At 39.9% G+C, this 18,118-nt stretch overlaps 1 protein-coding gene across 2 annotated transcripts; it reads left to right on the forward strand.

Moving 5' to 3' along the window:
• Positions 1 to 1,880: 1,880 nt before the first annotated feature.
• On the forward strand, positions 1,881 to 6,673 carry LOC141763569 (GTPase IMAP family member 9-like). Of its 2 annotated transcripts, XM_074628021.1 has the most exons (3): positions 3,069 to 3,181; positions 3,544 to 3,603; positions 4,408 to 6,673. In XM_074628021.1, exon 3 carries the CDS (start codon positions 4,527 to 4,529, stop codon positions 5,412 to 5,414), a length of 888 nt encoding a protein of 295 aa, XP_074484122.1. In that variant the 5' UTR covers positions 3,069 to 3,181; positions 3,544 to 3,603; positions 4,408 to 4,526; the 3' UTR covers positions 5,415 to 6,673. The 2 variants fall into 2 exon arrangements, with proteins under 2 accessions (XP_074484112.1, XP_074484122.1); XM_074628011.1 differs by lacking the exons at positions 3,069 to 3,181; positions 3,544 to 3,603 and adding an exon at positions 1,881 to 2,796.
• Positions 6,674 to 18,118: the final 11,445 nt, after the last annotated feature.

Consider the following 18,118-nt stretch of genomic DNA (forward strand, 5'->3'; position numbering starts at 1 on the left):
GAAAGCAATATGTGGCTAATAATGCAAACAATAAAACTGATGTCATGTCTTGGTTATGCTATTAGATTATATAGTTTTTTATAATTGCTGTATTATCACCATTATTTCAATAAATTCAGATCATAACTAATATTATTTATTGTTACCATCATTTATTTATGTACTACTATTTGTCTGTTATTCTGATTGTTCTTATTAGTGAGTACATAATAGTAATAACAGTAGCAGTGTTAGAGGTAGCCTATAGACTGAAAGCATTAATTATATTATATTATATGATATGATATTATATTATATTATATTATATTAAACAGGGACCTTTACTTTAAAACGTTTAAAACTTTAAGTCTTTTCCAAAACGCACACATGACCTGGGGTTGGAAATCTTGAGAAAAAAAAGACAGTATACATAAGTATGCAAACAGTCATAATAATGACTTAGTGTATGTCCCAGATATATGTGACGTGAGAATTTTTCCCCCCCGATGACCACATGCTGGCTTGCTTGTCACAATAACAGCAAAAATAAAAAAATGTTTTTTTTTGTTTTTTTTTTGCATATATTGTTAAATAGGTGCACAATATGACTGGGGATATGATCTAAAAGGGTTAAAAAAGCATTTTTATCATTAATCTCGACTTTAAGGTAAATGGTCAGCCTGTTCAGCAGGTCGAGTGTCTTTAATGTGTGTAGAGTTTATTCAGTGTCAGTTTGTCCCCTGTTTTTCTGACTTCTGTATCCACCCCTGCTTTATTTCCAGGAAGTCCCCGTGTTATCTGTACACCTCAAACCTTGCTCTCCCCTCTCTGAGCATTTACAAGAAATGGCAGCACTTCTCTGCAGGTCCTCATGATACTGAGCTCTTCTGCTCCACCTATCTGATGAAAATGGAACAGCTGGTTAAAATGTGTCCTGCTCTATAGAGACATTTCTTTGACATTTGTCAGAGTGCTCTACAGCTGCTATGCAGTTTGATTAACAGTGACTTCATATATTTATTAAACTTATTTCAGACTGTTGGTATATTTTAATGTATGCCACAAAGGATATTAAAGACCTTGGGTAACATGAACATTTTCTTTAACTGATTAAATGAAAGCTATTGATTTCTTGGTCCGTGTAGGATGGATTAGCCTGATGTGGGAATTTTTTTTAAAATGCTAAAAACAATGCTAGTAAATGTTCAGATTGGGTAACAAGCCACGCGTAGCGGCACAAACAGCCTTCTTCAGGGTGTAACCCTCAGCACACAGCTTTTCTTTTTTGTGAGTATACAGACAATTGATGATTGCAAACACCTGAGCAAAAGGCCAATAAACTCTCAGGTGACAGGTGCAAAATGTGGTCACTAGATGGCTCAACAGGATGTCAACAAAGCAGAGAAAATAATGAAAATAAAATAAGAACACATAAATATACATATAAAACAAAACAGAAAAAAGTAAATAAGTGATAATATATAACAATTTATAGCAACAGTACCAGACCACATGCATAAGAGCCACTACAAAAATGGACTAAAATCAATTTCTTCATTTAATCCTGGATATACTGTGGCCTTCATTTGGTGTATGAAAAAAGTTTCTCTCTGCAATAATAATTTCAGTGGATCACCACTGGTATTGTATGTTCTGGTTATAGTACCACAGAACATTCATTCAGGGTGAAAGGACGTGTGCACTGTTTCCTGCAGTTTCCTGCCATTTCTTGTAAATGGTGGAGGGAGGGGAGAGCAGTGTGGAGGAGACAGCAGCTCAAGTCTGATAAACATCAGACTGACTAACTGTTTTGCTGGGATATGGAGGATTCGTGCCTGACTTATTTCTATATAAATAATTGAATTAATGAATTCATTCAGAAATGTTTCACTCATGCTTTACTTTGCAGGTTTGTAATTTTTTCAAAGTAATTTCCAAGACGTTTCGTAGAAAGGACTATGTATTTTGATACTATGGAAGGAAATCAAGACTGTGACACTGGTGGACTTCCAAAAAAATAATTCTAATCTACCGTTAGCGTGACCTAGAAAGTTTTAAGTCAGTACACAGCAGGACGGCTGTACACACAAAAATGTGAAATTTGTCTACAAGCATGTGGTGTATACAATTCAACATGTATGAAAAACAAAAAAAGTATTTAACAATAATCGATTAATGAAGTAATATTTAGATGTAAATGGAGCTATACGTTCAAGGGAATTCCTAAACATTTCAGTAATAATTTACTGGTGCTTAATTTACTTCCTAACAAGTCAGATTTGGTCTCCCATATGGTGTAACCACCTCCTGTAGGAAACACTTGACACATGGCCTCAACATGAAATTCTTACTGTATAGTGCTACACTGTAGCTACAACCTATCCCAACAGATAGAGAGCAAACACTCACTGAAGTGTGATCTGTGTGTATGTGCCAACAAATACAGCTTTTTTTCCTTTTCAGTTTTGGGTATCGTAGAATGATGACAGCAAGCAAGTTAAAACAATGTCTTTGAGGCAAACAAAATATAGAAGAGGGTTATAAATATTGTCCAAAGTGTTCCAAAGTCTGTTACACCATTATCATATTGTTGAAATAAAGTGGAACAACATGTACATTCCCATTTAGACCATAAAAACCCTGCTTTAACTGAGCTTTCTGTTTCACTCTGATGTCCACAGTCTAACCGTTTGTAGGTGTGGTTTTCTGCATGGAGTCATCTGACAGAGTAGAAGCAGCAGAAAGACTGAAGACTCTGAGACTCTTCACCAGTGCCTGCACTCTGTGACCCCAACATGGCCAGCAAATACTACCACGGTAAGTCCTGATACTACTATACTCATGTAGTTAAAGGTGACATATGCTCATTTTCAGGTTTTCATTTTGGTAGTCTACTAGAACTTGTTTACATGCTTTTATGTTAAAACGAAACATTATTTTTCTCATACTGTCCATTGCTGCAGCACCTGTATTCACCCTCTGTCTGAAACAGTCAGTTTTAGCGCCTGTCTCTTTAAGTCCTTTCAAAAAGCCCAGCTTGCTCTGATTGGTCGGTTTTTCCGGGCTTCCGCATCTGCTCTGTTGGTGTCATTGCAGCCAGGGACATAGACATATATACATAGACGCCGCATTGACTCCTGGATTGTACGTCAATGTGGGCGCCATATTGGACAGGGCAAGACTGCCCCGTAAATACATACAAGTAAACGAGGAGCTGCCGTTTTTCTGGATAAAAAGCATTAGAACGTATAATGTATATACTGTATGTCTATGACATCTACTCTGTTGGAGTCATTGCAGCCAGGGAACCACTGTAACTGGGTTTAGCTGCACCATGAATATCACAATAACTGCTTCTAAACCAAAACTGTCACAACCGCACACATTCCAGCGGGAATCTGAACCAAAATCAGGGAGAAATGAATAACCAAGATTACATGTTTCCCTGAAGGTTGCCTTAGGGAAATACTGCTATATATATCTGTCACATAATGTTGGCTTAATATTTATGTATAAACTCTGGCTGTATTCGACCGTAAACATACACTGTGCTTGTCTCTACAGGTACATTTGTGAGCAATGACCTACAGAGTCCAGTGAAGAAGATAGCGAGGAGATGCACAGGTAATGTGTTAGCATGTAGCAGTATGTAATGTAAACACTTACAGTAACTATCAGGATGAGTGGGTGGAAAGTACAATATGAAAAAATAAAAGATGTGTAACAGTAGTTAAGAAATTGTTTCTGGTAAAAAAGACACCTGATAAACATACGAAAGTAATCAAAATAATAGTGATTATTCAATTCTCCAGTGGTAAAAAAAATGGTTAAATTTAGCACCAAATCTGTGTAACAAATGGTATCAACCCAAAAACTGCTGCAACAATTTACGAGACATAAGTGAGAATGGGAATGGGCATCACATACTTCTATCATAATGTTCTAAACAATTTATTCTAATTAATTAATTAATTAATTAATGATTATTTTTGATTGATGACGAGAACAACTTGACTTGCTGTGCTGCATCTGAACTTAGTCTTCAGGTTCCCAGCTTCCAGATGATGTACACTACTTCTTTGTGACATATCAACACATTCTTATCCCAACACATCACATACCGCCCCTCAGAGTCACTTTAGGTTTAGACAACAAAACCCCTTAGTTAGGTTTAGGAAAAAACTACATCGCTGGGCTTAATACTACTACGTTTGTAAAGGGTAAATGAAACTTAACGTTGTTAGCATGGAACACGAACGAACAGCTGATTGTAACATGAAAGTGGAACTTAACGCACGGGACATGAACAGCGGTCTCCTGGATGAAAGCCTCGTGTTTGTCGGACAATGAAAGATTTCAAAACTGCTCCATAAAGGTGCCATGGTGAAGCAGAGCATTCATTCTAATGTTATCTATTCTTACCAACAGAACTAAATAACAAGGAGCTGAGGATAGTGCTGGTGGGGAAGACTGGAAATGGGAAGAGTGCCACTGGAAACACCATTCTGGGACGACAGTGCTTTGAATCAAAGTTCAGTGCAAAGTCGATGACTGTAGACTCTTCTATGGGCAAAGCTGAGGTGGACGGACAACGTGTTGTTGTTATCGACACCCCGGGCCTGTTCGACACCAGGTATGACAAGGATAAAACAACTAAAGACATCAGCCAGTGCATCGTTTACGCCGCTCCTGGACCCCATGTGTTCCTGGTGGTCATCAGGCTGGGCAGATACACTGAAGAGGAAAAGCAGACAGTGCAAAAGATTCAAGAAATCTTCGGCCAGGCTGCAGACAGATACAGCATGGTTCTTTTCACTCATGGAGATCTTCTTGAAGACACAACTATTGAGGACTTCTTGACGGAAAGCTCAGAGCTGCAGGAACTCGTGTTCAGATGTAATGGTCAGTACCATGTCTTCAATAATAAGCTGAAGGATCGCTGCTCTCAGGTCACTGAGCTGCTCCAGAAGATCAGAAATTTAGTCCAGAAGAACGGAGGAAGCCACTACACCAACGAGATGTTCCAAGAGGCCTGGAGGGCAATCGAAGAGGAGAAACAACGCATCCTGAAAGAGAAAGAAGAGCAAATACGGGAAGAAAAAGAGGAAGTGGAGAGAAAACTACAAGAGAAATATGAAAAAGAGATGAAGAAAATGTATGAACAACTCCAGGCTGAGAGAGAGAGGGAGAGAAGAAAGAGAGAGGAGGAGAGGAGGAGGGAGAAGGAGAGGGAGAGGTGGGTGATGGAGATGGAGAGGAGGAGGGAGAGGGAGGAAAGAGAAGCAGAACGGAAGAGAGAGGAACAGGAGAGAGAGAGACAGATTGCAAATATGAGGAAACAGCGTGAAAGAGAACTGGAAGAGGAAAGAGAAAGTTTGAGACGGGAAGCACAGCGGCAAGCTGAGAGGGATGATGATGATTGTACAATTCTCTGACTTGGTTTTCATGTAAGTCTTTGTATTTGTGTGCTACTGTGCTGAAGTGAAGGAAACTATTTTAGATTTATAATATATATTTACACCGATCAGCCATAACATTATGACCACCTGCCGAATAGTGAGTAGATCCCCTTTTTCCACCAAAACAGCCCTGACCCGTCGAGGCATGGACTCCTCTAGACCTCTGAAGGTCTGCTGTGGTATCTGGCACCAAGCCGTCAGTAGCAGATCCTTTAAGTCCTGTAAGTTGCGAGGTGGGGCCTCGGGTCTGACCCTGTCGCCGGTTCACCGGTTTTCCTTACTTGGACCACTTTTGGTAGGTCCTGACCGCTGCAGACTGGGAACATCCCACAAGAGCTGCATTTCTGGAGATGCTCTGACCCAGTTGTCTAGCCATCACTATTTGGTCCTTGTCAAAGTCACTCACATCCTTACACTGGCCCATTTTTTCTGCTTCCAACACATCAACTTCAAGGACAAAATGTTCACTTGCTGTTTAATATATCCCACCTACTGCCAGGTGCCATTGTAACGAGATAGTCAATGTTATTCACTTCACCTGTCAGTGGTCTTAATGCTGTGGCTGATCAGTGTATAATTGTCTATCAGGAACTTAAATATCTTGAATGCATGGCTACTTTCCTGGTTCATTGAATAGCAGCATTTAGTTACAGAAAGTCAGTTGAACAAGTTAAAAAGACTGAGCTACTAGGCATTGTGTTGAATGTTAGACTGACGTGGACTGAACACATTGATTATATCGTAACTGAACTGGGTACGAGCATTCCTGTGATCAGGAAATGTTCTGGGTAAACAGATCAGAGCAGTTAGCTCTCCATTGGTCAATGCGCACAAATGTTTTTCTAATGCACTGTAAAGTCTCATGGCTTCCTGTAGAGAGCAGATTACATTCCAGTCTTCTGATCTTCTTCAGTAATGTCTTACATGACAGGAAACTACAGTATTTTACTGATCAAGTAGTGTACATCAGTAAAGAACATACTAAACTAAACTATTTACCACTAAGCTGCAACAAACTTCCCAAATATATACTGCAAGATTTTAACAAACTTTGACTACATTTAAATCCAGGTTGAATAATTTATTTTTTCCAATGCCACTGACTGAACCTCAAGCACTGATTATTCACCTTACACTTAAATATTTACTCCTTACTCCTATTTAATCCTCTTTTTTCTTTTCTCACATTTTATTAATTTCTTCTTCTATACTCACTGTTTCATATGGTTCGTGCATTTTCCTTTGTGTATATGTACTATTCAAATAAATGTGCCTGTCTTGGCTTAAAGCCAGCAGGAATCATATCATTCTTGTTTCTGTCACATCATTTTTTACATATAGGTCAATGTGCAATTTGATGAAATCCCAAAATGTCAGATATAAAGAAATAATTAAAACTTTATATTATATTATATGATATTATATTATATTATATTATGCAGGGACCTTTACTTTAAAACGTTTAAAACTTTAAGTCTTTTCCAAAACGCACACATGACCTGGGATTGGAAATCCTGAGAAAAAAAAAGACAATAAGTATGCAAACAGTCATAATAATGACTTAGTATATGTCCCAGATATATGTGAAATGTGGGAAAAAAAATTTCCAGATGACCACATGCTGGCTTGTTTGTCACAGTATTATAACTCTCATTAGGTTCATTCAGATCTTCTGAACTTCCAATGCTAGTTCCCACTGCTGTTTCACTTTTATTTTCTGTTTGAATTCAACCCTTAAATTCCCAGTGAAACAGACATTAGAGCATCTTTAGCTTCTGTAACCTATTCCCCAGTGAAACGGAGTATTTGAGCGGTGTACAGTAAGAGGGATTTAAATCAAATCCTTCACATTTGATTGGACCGCTAAAAAGTGGGCGGGCTTAGAATGTAGTGTGAAACAGAGCTACTGTAGACTGTGGCTCCATAAGTTGCAGATTGATTGATGATATTATTATTGGTTGGTCCTAGCTTACATAAGCACACATCATATTTTGGTTTTACAGGAAGAAAAGATTGTAATATATAAATAAGAAGAAATAGATTTTTTTTGCATATATTGTTAAATAGGTGCACAATATGACTGGGGATATGATCTAAAAGGGTTAAAAAGGCATTTTTATCATTAATCTCGACTTTAAGGTAAATGGTCAGCCTGTTCAGCAGGTCGAGTGTCTTTAATGTGTGTACAGTTTATTCAGTGTCAGTTTGTCCCGTTTTTCTGACTTCTGTATCCACCCCTGCTTTATTTCCAGGAAGTCCCCGTGTTATCTGTACACCTCAAACCTTGCTCTCCCCTTCCTGAGCATTTACAAGAAATGGCAGCACTTCTCTGCAGGTCCTCATGATACTGAGCTCTTCTGCTCCACCTATCTGATGAAAATGGAACAGCTGGTTAAAATGTGTCCCGCTCTATAGAGACATTTGGTTGACATTTGTCAGAGTGCTCTACAGCTGCTATGCAGTTTGATTAACAGTGACTTAATATATTTATTAAACATATTTAAGACTGTTGGTATATTTTAATGTATGCCACAAAGGATATTAAAGACCTTGGGTAACATGAACATTTTCTTTAACTGATTAAATGAAAGCTATTGTTTTCTCAGTCTGTGTAGGATGGATTAGCCTAATGTCGGACATTTTTTTGAATTTTCAGACTTCTGGAATATATTGTGATATGAAGCTAATACATTAAATCCACACCCAGTACCACTCTGAAATCTCCAGGATGTGTCCTAATCAAACCGAAAAAGGAAATAAAGATTTTACACTCATAAAAGAAATGGTGTACATATCAGTACTCTTAGTGCCAAGTTGTCTCCGACAAATTTCCTAATGTGGGACAGTCATGTCCAAAATGTGGGACACTGAAAAGTCTGTTAAAAGGCCTAAATCACCTTCATTAATGTAGGAAACACTCGAGGCTAAATGTGCAATGTTCAGTAATTTCACCACTTACAATGTTATTGCTGTTACAACATCTAGGCTTATAGGTGTGGATGTTACACGGAGAATCAAACAACATCAAACAAACAATAAGACTACAATAGTCTTAAAGCATTTAGTCATATTAGAAAGACATTAAATAGCCTATATTGTCATATATGTTATGCAAAGAAAGCATTATTAAATGCACAGCTATACATTAACGAATCTGCTGTGAATTGCAAAGTTCAAATGTTAAACCATTAAAATGTTTTCATTTCACTATACAGGGAACACATACAACCGTAACAGGCAGAGCCTGTTAGAAGCCGATACATCAAACCTTGAGGCAACACAATAAACCTGAAGTAGAAGAGACTGGAGCAAATATGATTCAAAAAAGTTATTTTTATGAAACTGTCGCTATATCCTGACAGTAGTACATGAGACAGGTAATCTGAAAAAAAAATCATGTTCCTCTGTGTCCTCTGGTGTCTTCCAGTGCTCCTAACAGCATCTGCGGATCTGGAGTCTGTCGTCCAGCTGCCGTCTACGAGAGCCTATGCCTATTTCTCTCCTCAAATGTTTCCAGAATCATCTTGTAGCGTACTGTTTAGCTGTAAAATGAGAAAGTTTGTGACCCGGCAGCCATGTTGAGATCTGCTGAGGAAATACCAAGCACCGCCCACCAGCCGGAGCACAGCCAATAGGAATGCTCACTCTCTGTGAAATGACCTGGGATTGGTGAAAGTCTCCCGTCATGTAGACATTTTAAAGTCTGAAAACAGAGCCATGAGGAGGTGCAGAAGTCTAGTTTTCTCTCAGAACACTTGAATTACAATATGCTGAAAAGTTATTACGGAATTCTTTGCCCAATTGTGATATCTTCAGATATCAATTACCAGATAGCGAGACTTCATCTTCTGTCGAACTGGCTTTATTGCAGGAACCACTGAAATGCATTACAACATGCCCAACATGGGTGTACAGCCTCTGCTGCTCGGGCTGTATACACACTGCACCTCACTCTGGGTAATCCTACCATGTGTATGGCACTAGAGCCCTCTACTGGTTCTGGGCTGTAATAACAACCAACAGTCACTTCATAACATCCCTCCCCTCTTAAATCTGAACTACTCTCTGTAGTTTACAGTGACTCAACACACAATAATAATACAACAAATGCTCGTGTAACTTAAAAAAAATAGTAAACACCACTGTTCTTGCGTTCTGCTTATCTATTCATACCCACCAACATAAACAGGGTTAAACACCTACTGTTATCAGTGTGACGTATTTCAATTGGGGTTGTAGGGTGTTTGATTGTATTTAAAGAGGAGAAAGAAAAGGGTAAAGAGAGAGAGAGGGGGGGGGGGGGGGGGGGGGTCTGGCTTATAATATCTCATGGGCCAACAATGTTATGTTATAATATTTTGTCTTTATATATTGGTCTTTATTTGTATTTGTATTTTTTTGTTTCCTGAGACAGGTTATCCTCCTTAAGCTGCCCCCAAGCCCTGGGGAGGGGGCTCACTGTCAGAGGTGTCTACTGTCGCCCTTTTTCCCATTCTGAACAGACCCCAGACCCGTTGGGAGAGAGCCTGTTCCGTGTTGGGAGAGGGATTTTCTTTTTCTTTTTCTCCCCTTATCTTTCCCTTCCTCCTTCCCAATTCATTTCTTTCTTCTTCTTCATTTATCTTAAACCAGACGTCAGGCCGCCCCATGTGCTCTTTTTCATGAGCTCTTTGAATGTTTGCACAGCTCTTTCAGCCAAGCCGTTAGATGAGGGGTGTTACGGTGCCGATGTGACATGTGTGATTCCATTTGGTGTCATAAACTCTTTTGTTAATACAAAATACTGGGCATTGTCAGACACAATCATCTCTGGGATACCATGTGTGCTGAAACTGTTCCTCAGACAGTTTATCGTCGCTGCTGATGTAGTGGAGGTCACCAGGTATACATCTAGCCATTTTGAGTGAGCATCTACAATCACCCATAAAAGGACCCGCATAATCAATGTGGAGTCCCGGGGTGCAGGGTGCAGGGTGCACACGCCAGTGCCTTTCTGTGTTCTTGGCATGTGGTGCGTGACTTTACCTTGTCCTCAATGTCAGTGTCCATTCGAGGCCACCACATGTAACCTCTTACCAGGCCTTTCATGCGGCTCATCCCAGGGTGCGACTGATATAACTGTTTATAAGGCATAAAGTCTCTGTCTAGGTTATTGGGCCATCCTCTCAGGATTTACTCACGGACCCCGGAGAGTAGGGGATCCTTAGTTGTCTATTTTTTGCAGCTGGTCTGATGTCATTAATTGACTCTGCTCCTGGTCCAACATTAACACATTCTCCTGCGGTGCTGGACCTCTGGGTGTCTCTGGAAGTGGGAGACGGCTAAGAGCGTCTGTGTTAACATTGTCTTTACCTGCTCTGTACATAATAACATACTCATATGCTCTTAACAGTACAGCCCATCTCATTATTCTCTGTGAAGCCATCTGTGCTACAGCTTTTGTCTCACGGAATAAACTTATCAGTGGCTTATGATCTGTACAAATCACAAATTTTCTTCCATACAGATACTTGTGAAAATACTGTACTCCACATATAACAGCTAATCCCTCTTTATCTAGCTGGGAATAGTTATTTTCTGCAGCTGAAAGCGTACAGTACGTGATGCAAACCCTATAGGGTCTCTCCTCTCCATCTGACATGCGGTGAGCTAACATGCTCCAACCCCGTATGGAGACGCATCACAGGCAAGTACCAGTTGTTTTGTTTCATCATAATGCACTAACACACTGCTGGATTGCAAAAGTTCTTTTGACTGTTTGAAAGCCCTTTCTTGCTCTGGCCCCCAAGACCACACTTCATCCTTTCTCATTAATTTGTACAGAGTTGCCAGTAATGTAGACGAGTTCGGGAGGAACTTATTGTAAAAGTTCAACAGTCCAAAATAAGCTTTGAGCTCAGTCACTGAGGTAGGTGTTGGCGCTTCCTGCGCCGTCCTGAGCTTTATACACACTGCACCTCACTCTGGGTAATCCTCTGGAGCCCTCTACTGGCTCTGGGCTGTAATAACAACCAACTGTCACTTCATTACAATTTCAAAAGCTAAACTACTAATAAATCCATCTGCTGATTGTGAAATCTGTTCAGGAAGGGATCTTATTGATCTGTATTTAAAGCCATGAATCAACTTTATTCCTAGCCCCCATGATGCCTTGCGTGAATTATGTCGGTTACTTCCGGCGCGTCGTGTCACTGAACCGTTTTCCATGGTAATCGTCTCTCCTAGACCGATTGTATTAAAAAATCTAGTGAAACATGTGTGAACACCACCTATTACAGCTCAAACGGGATAATGTGATCATAGCTCTGCCTTCTACTATGGAGGGATGGGAGGACGACCTGAAGAAGTGGCCTCAGATAACCTACACTAGCATATTTAGCTAATCTATTGACTCTGTTGCTACAGACGGTGAAGCGATAAACAATCTGAAAAGCTCTGAGGCAGATCAGGACTTCCACAGTAACAAAGTTCTGTTTTCTACACACAGATAACTGTACTTAAACTATTTGTAGTCTAATGCTGCCCTGCACTCCGTGCCATGAACTGCCTTACAATTTAAACTGTACAGAAAACAGAAAAAGTAACTGGCTGTCATTAAACCAACGCTACAATGCTGAGTCCTCCCTACACATGAAATCATACCTGATGTTGTAGGTGAAAAATCTGACTCAGGAGAGAGAAGTTGGTGGAGATGCAAAAGACCCTTTATTTGCATAAAAGATCTGAGCCTTGTGTCTCTGCAGTCAACACAAGAACTGATTCGCATTTTTGAATACATCAGTATAACAAACATAACACACACCCTTAATTAAGGAAAAGATGAATCCCCTTCCCCAGCTGTACGGAAGTGCAATTGTCCCCCAATGCAATTGGTCAAATGTCCACAGCCAAAAGTGAAGTAGTAGCTCCCTCAAGTGTCCAGACTGTGCTATGAGCACTAGAGCATGGCAGAATCAGGAATGGCGCCCTCGAGTGGTTAAATGGTTTTATGAGCACCAGAGCAAGGCAGCGTGGGAAGTGGTGACCCCAAGGGGTCAAACTATGTTGCATGCACCAGAATGTTGTTATTGAGTAGTCAGCATGTAGATTTATAATATAATATGCATATATTCAACAAATATATGAAATATGGAGCAGACTCAGTCTTCATTTAGAACCCTGATATGGTGAATCCAGAAGAAAGACATGATACTTTACTGGTTTCTGTTATTATTCAATGTGTTTGTTTATCATGCAAGCACAAATGTCATTTTATGTGTAGGACTTCTTTAATTATTTTTGTGATGTGTGGTGTCACCATTTTCAGATAACATCTTATGTACTCTTCAGCAGAGCAGCACCAGAGTACTTCTGCCAACTGGGTGTAACTTTATAGATGCAGCCTGACAGTTCCATCATTTTCCACTAATGTGATGTTTGACTTAAGTTCATTTCAGAAATATAGCAAACAATTCAAGAGAGCAGACGCATACACCATAAAACATCCCATCAGCTGCTATACCTGTCCCTTTATACCTATAGATCTTTAACATTTTCTTTGTATATGATTACAGGGGAGAGTGCAAACAAAGGCCCCCATTACTGGAAAATATGCAGTCCAGGAGGAATCTACAATACAGCTCACCCCCATTCACCCCAAATGTTGCAGACTGTTGATGTCATCTGTATTCATTCCATATGTGACATTGGCCATTATAGATTTAAATCGTCTATTAATTGTGATACCTATTGAAGCCATTGAATTATGGTGCTATAAAAACAGAATCTCAAGTATATTTGTGTAAGCAAATGCTACATAATTCATGTCATTCATTCACTTGTTACTGGACAGATTTTTTTTCAACGAAATACGGCTTATTCTATCAAAAGTATACTTGTACGAGAATGCTTTGTCTTCCCAAATGCCATTAATTTATATTTGTCACTTCTGTCTTTACAAAGTCCCTTATGACTATTGGGAGGCTGATTAAAAGTAGTTTAATATTTCTGAGGCTGATTAAAGCTACTTTAATGTTTTTATTGCTATATATGCAAAATTATCTGATATCATTGTACTATAGGTGCATGCAAGTAATCTGGTACTCTGTGTCCCTATTTTTTTGATGAAAACAAATATACCCCTATTGTTGCATTCATTAATTGATATTCCACAACTCATTGTTACTGTAACACAGACCATTTTAATGAACAAAGTGCATGAAATGGGGAACACTTAGAAAAAACACAGAACTATAGTGCAGACAAGTATCACTGAACATGACTAAGAATGAAATGTCATAACAATATGAACATTAATATATACAAGAAAATGAAAACTATTTAGTTTGTCCGATTAGATGCAATTCTTTTAAGAGTCTTTCCTCCAGATCACCTTATTGGACAAATTACTGGCAACAACACAGCAGTACAGTTTAAAAGACTATTTACAATACAATGCAACTGTACCATATTTACAGATATATACAGCATATTTACAGCTTATCACTCCAACTTGTCCACAACAGAGGTGAAGTGTTTGTATGTCAAATGCAGTATGTAAGCCAGCATGCTTTTCTGGGTATTCTGACCCACAATCCTCTGTGCAGTGGATATATGAGCAAGAGGGTCAAAGTTCAAGGTCCGTCCTTCCCTTTAACACCTTTGTCCCTGCTGTACTGGGTGTGGGCACATACTCCATCAGAGGGTAGTCTGTCTGGTGGAGCGAGGATGGCTGGCTGGTGTGGTGCTGGAGGGAGGTCAGCAGATGAGATGGACAGTGGACTCAGGCTGCTTGGGCTGGACAGCGGATGGTGACTCTTGGGATTTGAGCAAGTCTGAGAATTTACCAAACAAAGTAGTTTTGCATTTTGATTTTTTTTTTTGTAATGGTTTGATGTATATTAACTCTGTATCTCACTTACCTTCAACTGCCTGGCTTGCGGCTACCAGTTCAGCGTCATCGCCTTGCCATGATGAGGGGTCGAACTGGGAGGTGCATGCCTGCAGTCGCTGGACAACAAATGTAATGTAACTATCTAGATTTTATGACGTACCAGTCTTTAATTACCAAAAGCAAACAAACATTTCAGTTTACTATGCTATTCTGCCCTTCCTGTTCATAACAAATAATCAAATCAACACTTACTTGCTCCTTCTCCTTTATTTACTTTTCGAACCGCTTCATCTGCACGCTTAAGATGTGGGTGACTGGTGTGTTCTGCCACCTCCTCACAGAGCTGTAGGCCTTGTGCATCATCTCCCTCTGCTCAGCACTGAATTGCTCAGGCCTGTCCTTCTGGGTGTGGTACTGGCTGTAGAGTTCCCGCATCTCCTGAAAGGTGTGATGCTCAAATCTTCTCTGACCGTAGATACACCTGTCGATGTTGGCCTCGAGGAGAGCGGAGACTTGTGGGAAGCTCTCTGCGTATTCAATGTGGTAGTCTTTCACCCACTGGTTCCCCACCTGTCCCTTTCTATGTGGGTCTGTCACCTCTGCTCTGTGCTTGTCAAGCATGCTGAAATCATATTATACATAAACTCAGTACTGTCATCATTAATATCACAGCAATTATGATAATGCACAAGCAGATATACAGGTAATTTATTTTAAACAAGCCATGAAAATGGTATTTATAATGCATAGCCTACAGTGGTATTAAATATAATATGCTTACTATTTAATGTAGCCCACATCATTTGCCACAAGCCAGTAAAATGGGTTATTCTCATACTGGCCAAATGGCAACACCAGCTTTCCAAGGCACTTCTGACGCGACTGCCCGGGGATGACCTCTGCTCGAAGGAGCCTCTCTGCGTGAGCCAGGGCGGTGGTCTGGTTGAGCAGCTCCTGTGGAGGGTTGGGGAACACCAGCTTCTTCTCCCGATAGCAACGGGCCTCTTTGGTCGCTATCACCACAGCCTGTTGACGATCCTTGGGGGCATCTGGGTTGATGATCCAGATAACTGGGGTCTCCATCTCTGGTTAGCTACTGGAAAAACTTAAAGAGTAATGCTGCAACAACAGCAGCAACAACAATATGATTGTTATTGTATTATAATGATATATTAATCACTAATATAACAATGAATGTTAATATATATAACAGGTCATTGATACCCTTTTAGCACACAGCAAGGAAGAGGAGGAAGTGTTAGAGCATAATGACAACTGCTAAACCCTGATTACAGCTTCTTCTCATAACTCATATCATACCTCATAACTCCTGGGCCTACAATATATATATATATCTTTTATACACTGCAATATCCACATAGTGGGTATAAGGAATAAAGTCTGTCAGAAGGAAATCTTGAGGAAAAAAAGACAATAAGTATAAAACAGTCATGATAATGACTTAGTATATGTCCCAGATATATGTAACATGTGGGAAAAAGTTTTTCCAGATGACCACATGCTGGCTTGTTTGTCACAGTATTATGACTTTCATTAGGTTCATTCAGATCTTCCAATGCTAGTTCCCACTGCTGTTTCACTTTTATTTTCTGTTTGAATTCAACCCTTAAATTCCCAGTGAAACAGACGTTAGAGCATCTTTAGCTTCTGTAACCTATTCCCCAGTGAAACAGAGTATTTGAGCGGTGTACAGTAAGAGGGATTTAAATCAAATCCGTCACATTTGATTGGGCCGCTAAAAAGTGGGCGGGCTTAGAATGTAGTGTGAAACAGAGCTACTGTAGACTGTGGCTCCATAAATTGCAGATTGATTGATGATATTATTATTGGTTGGTCCTAGCTTACATAAGCACACGTCATATTTTGTTCTACAGGAAGAAAAATATGATTCTATTGTAATATAAAAATAAGAAGAAATAGATTTTTTTTGCATATATTGTTAAATAGGTGCACAATATGACTGGGGATATGATCTAAAAGGGTTAAAAAGGCATTTTTATCATTAATCTCAACTTTAAGGTAAATGGTCAGCCTGTTCAGCAGGTCGAGTGTCTTTAATGTGTGTACAGTTTATTCAGTGCCAGTTTGTCCCGTTTTTCTGACTTCTGTTTTCTGACACCTCCCCGTGTTAACTGTACTCCTCAAACCTTGCTCTCCCCTCCCTGAGCATTTACAAGAAATGGCAGCACTTCTTCAAAACTACAGATCCTGTTGCACAAAGCAGCACAAAGCTCTCCAGCACAAAGGCCTGTTCTTGGCTGGAGGCCGATTTTGAATTGAGACAGTACTTGGGCAATAACTGATGACATTTCACACATCCGTGTGAATGTAAGTAAGACATTCGTCATGACCCGGCGCTTTCACTGTCGCTTCACTTTGGCAGAAGCCTTAAAGCTTCAATAGGCAACAAAATTAGCACATTGGGCTAAATTCCATAATGATTTTGAGCATATTGTAATTCAAGTGTCTAAGAGATAATTAGAATTTTAAAATTCCTCAAGGCTCTGTTTCAGGCTTTAATAAAAAAAAAGAAAAAAAAAAAAGTCTTCTAGCTGAGGATGGAGACTTTGACTAGTCACAAGTCAATTCAGAGAGAGCGTCCCTATTTGCTGTGCTCTGGCTGGCGAACGGTGTTGGGATTTCCTCAAACTTTATCTCAACATGGCTGCTGGGTCACAAACTCTCAATTACAGATAAACAGGACACTACAAAATGTTTATGAAAACATTTGAGAGAGAAGTAGGCATTACAGTAACAGAATATGATTCATAATTGATCAGCGCAGACTAGTTTGAAAGTTCGGTCGGAGTTTGCAAGTGAACGTCTCGTGGCTCTCATAGACGGCAGCTGGAGGCAGATTCCAACCCATGCTCGAAATAAATAAATATAAATAAAAGTCTAACATCGTAGTAAAGGTAAGCCCTGTGCCTCATAAAAACACTAAAGCCTTAACAGTCAATATATGCGATGGCTGCGACAAGCATCAGTATTCCGACGCCCGGGAATGAGAATGGAGTGAAATAATTTGATCAAAATCTACGAGCATTAAAGAAGGTCTGTCAGAATGTATTGGATGTGGAAACAACGTCACCTCATAACCACGGTGCAGCTACGGCGTTCAACTGTGACCATAAGGCTAGAGACACGTCACCTTCTGACATATGCTTGATCACACGATCCACTTTGAACAGTGTTTCGTCATGGCTGACCTCATATCAACATCACACACAACTGTGCAGTGGCATAACGGCATACATTCTTCTTCACGAGCAAGCAAATTCCACAGACTCAGTTCCCACGGACACGTCATCCGTGGGTTTTTTGGGGGGAGAATATAACGGTACGGTCTCAGCGCCAGCCTCCCTCTTACTCCACTATTCATCATTGGCTCGTGGGCTACATGTCGGCACCTTCATCGGAACACAATCACTTTAGTTCATGTGTCCCTCAATCGTTGGCATCCCAATAGTACTCTTCAGATTGAACGGAAGCATCACACGTTCATCTGCACAGAAAGTCATCACGACCTGTCACAGTAACAACAGCAAAATGCTAGCTCCTCTAATGTCGGTCAACAGATTTTCCAAACTGCAGATCCTGTTGCACAAAGCAGTACAAAGCTCTCCCCTTCCTTCAGTATTTAGAGGAAATGGCAGCAGTTCTCTGCATGTCCTCATGATACTGAGCTCTTCTGCTCTACAGTGTCTTCATATATTCATTAAACGTATTTAAGACTGTTGGTATATTTTAATGTATGCCACAAAGGATGTTAAAGACCTTGGGTAAC

The sequence above is a fragment of the Sebastes fasciatus genome, chromosome 3 (assembly GCF_043250625.1).
Source record: "Sebastes fasciatus isolate fSebFas1 chromosome 3, fSebFas1.pri, whole genome shotgun sequence".
Taxonomy (NCBI): Eukaryota; Metazoa; Chordata; class Actinopteri; order Perciformes; family Sebastidae; genus Sebastes; species Sebastes fasciatus.

Bases quoted from the DNA above. Each gene is read 5' to 3' on its own strand.
- LOC141763569 (XM_074628011.1), top strand. From the start codon at position 2,775: ATGGCCAGCAAATACTACCACG. The intron at 2,797-4,407 runs GTAAGTCCTGAT...TCTTACCAACAG, and splicing joins GGCCAGCAAATACTACCACG to AACTAAATAACAAGGAGCTG.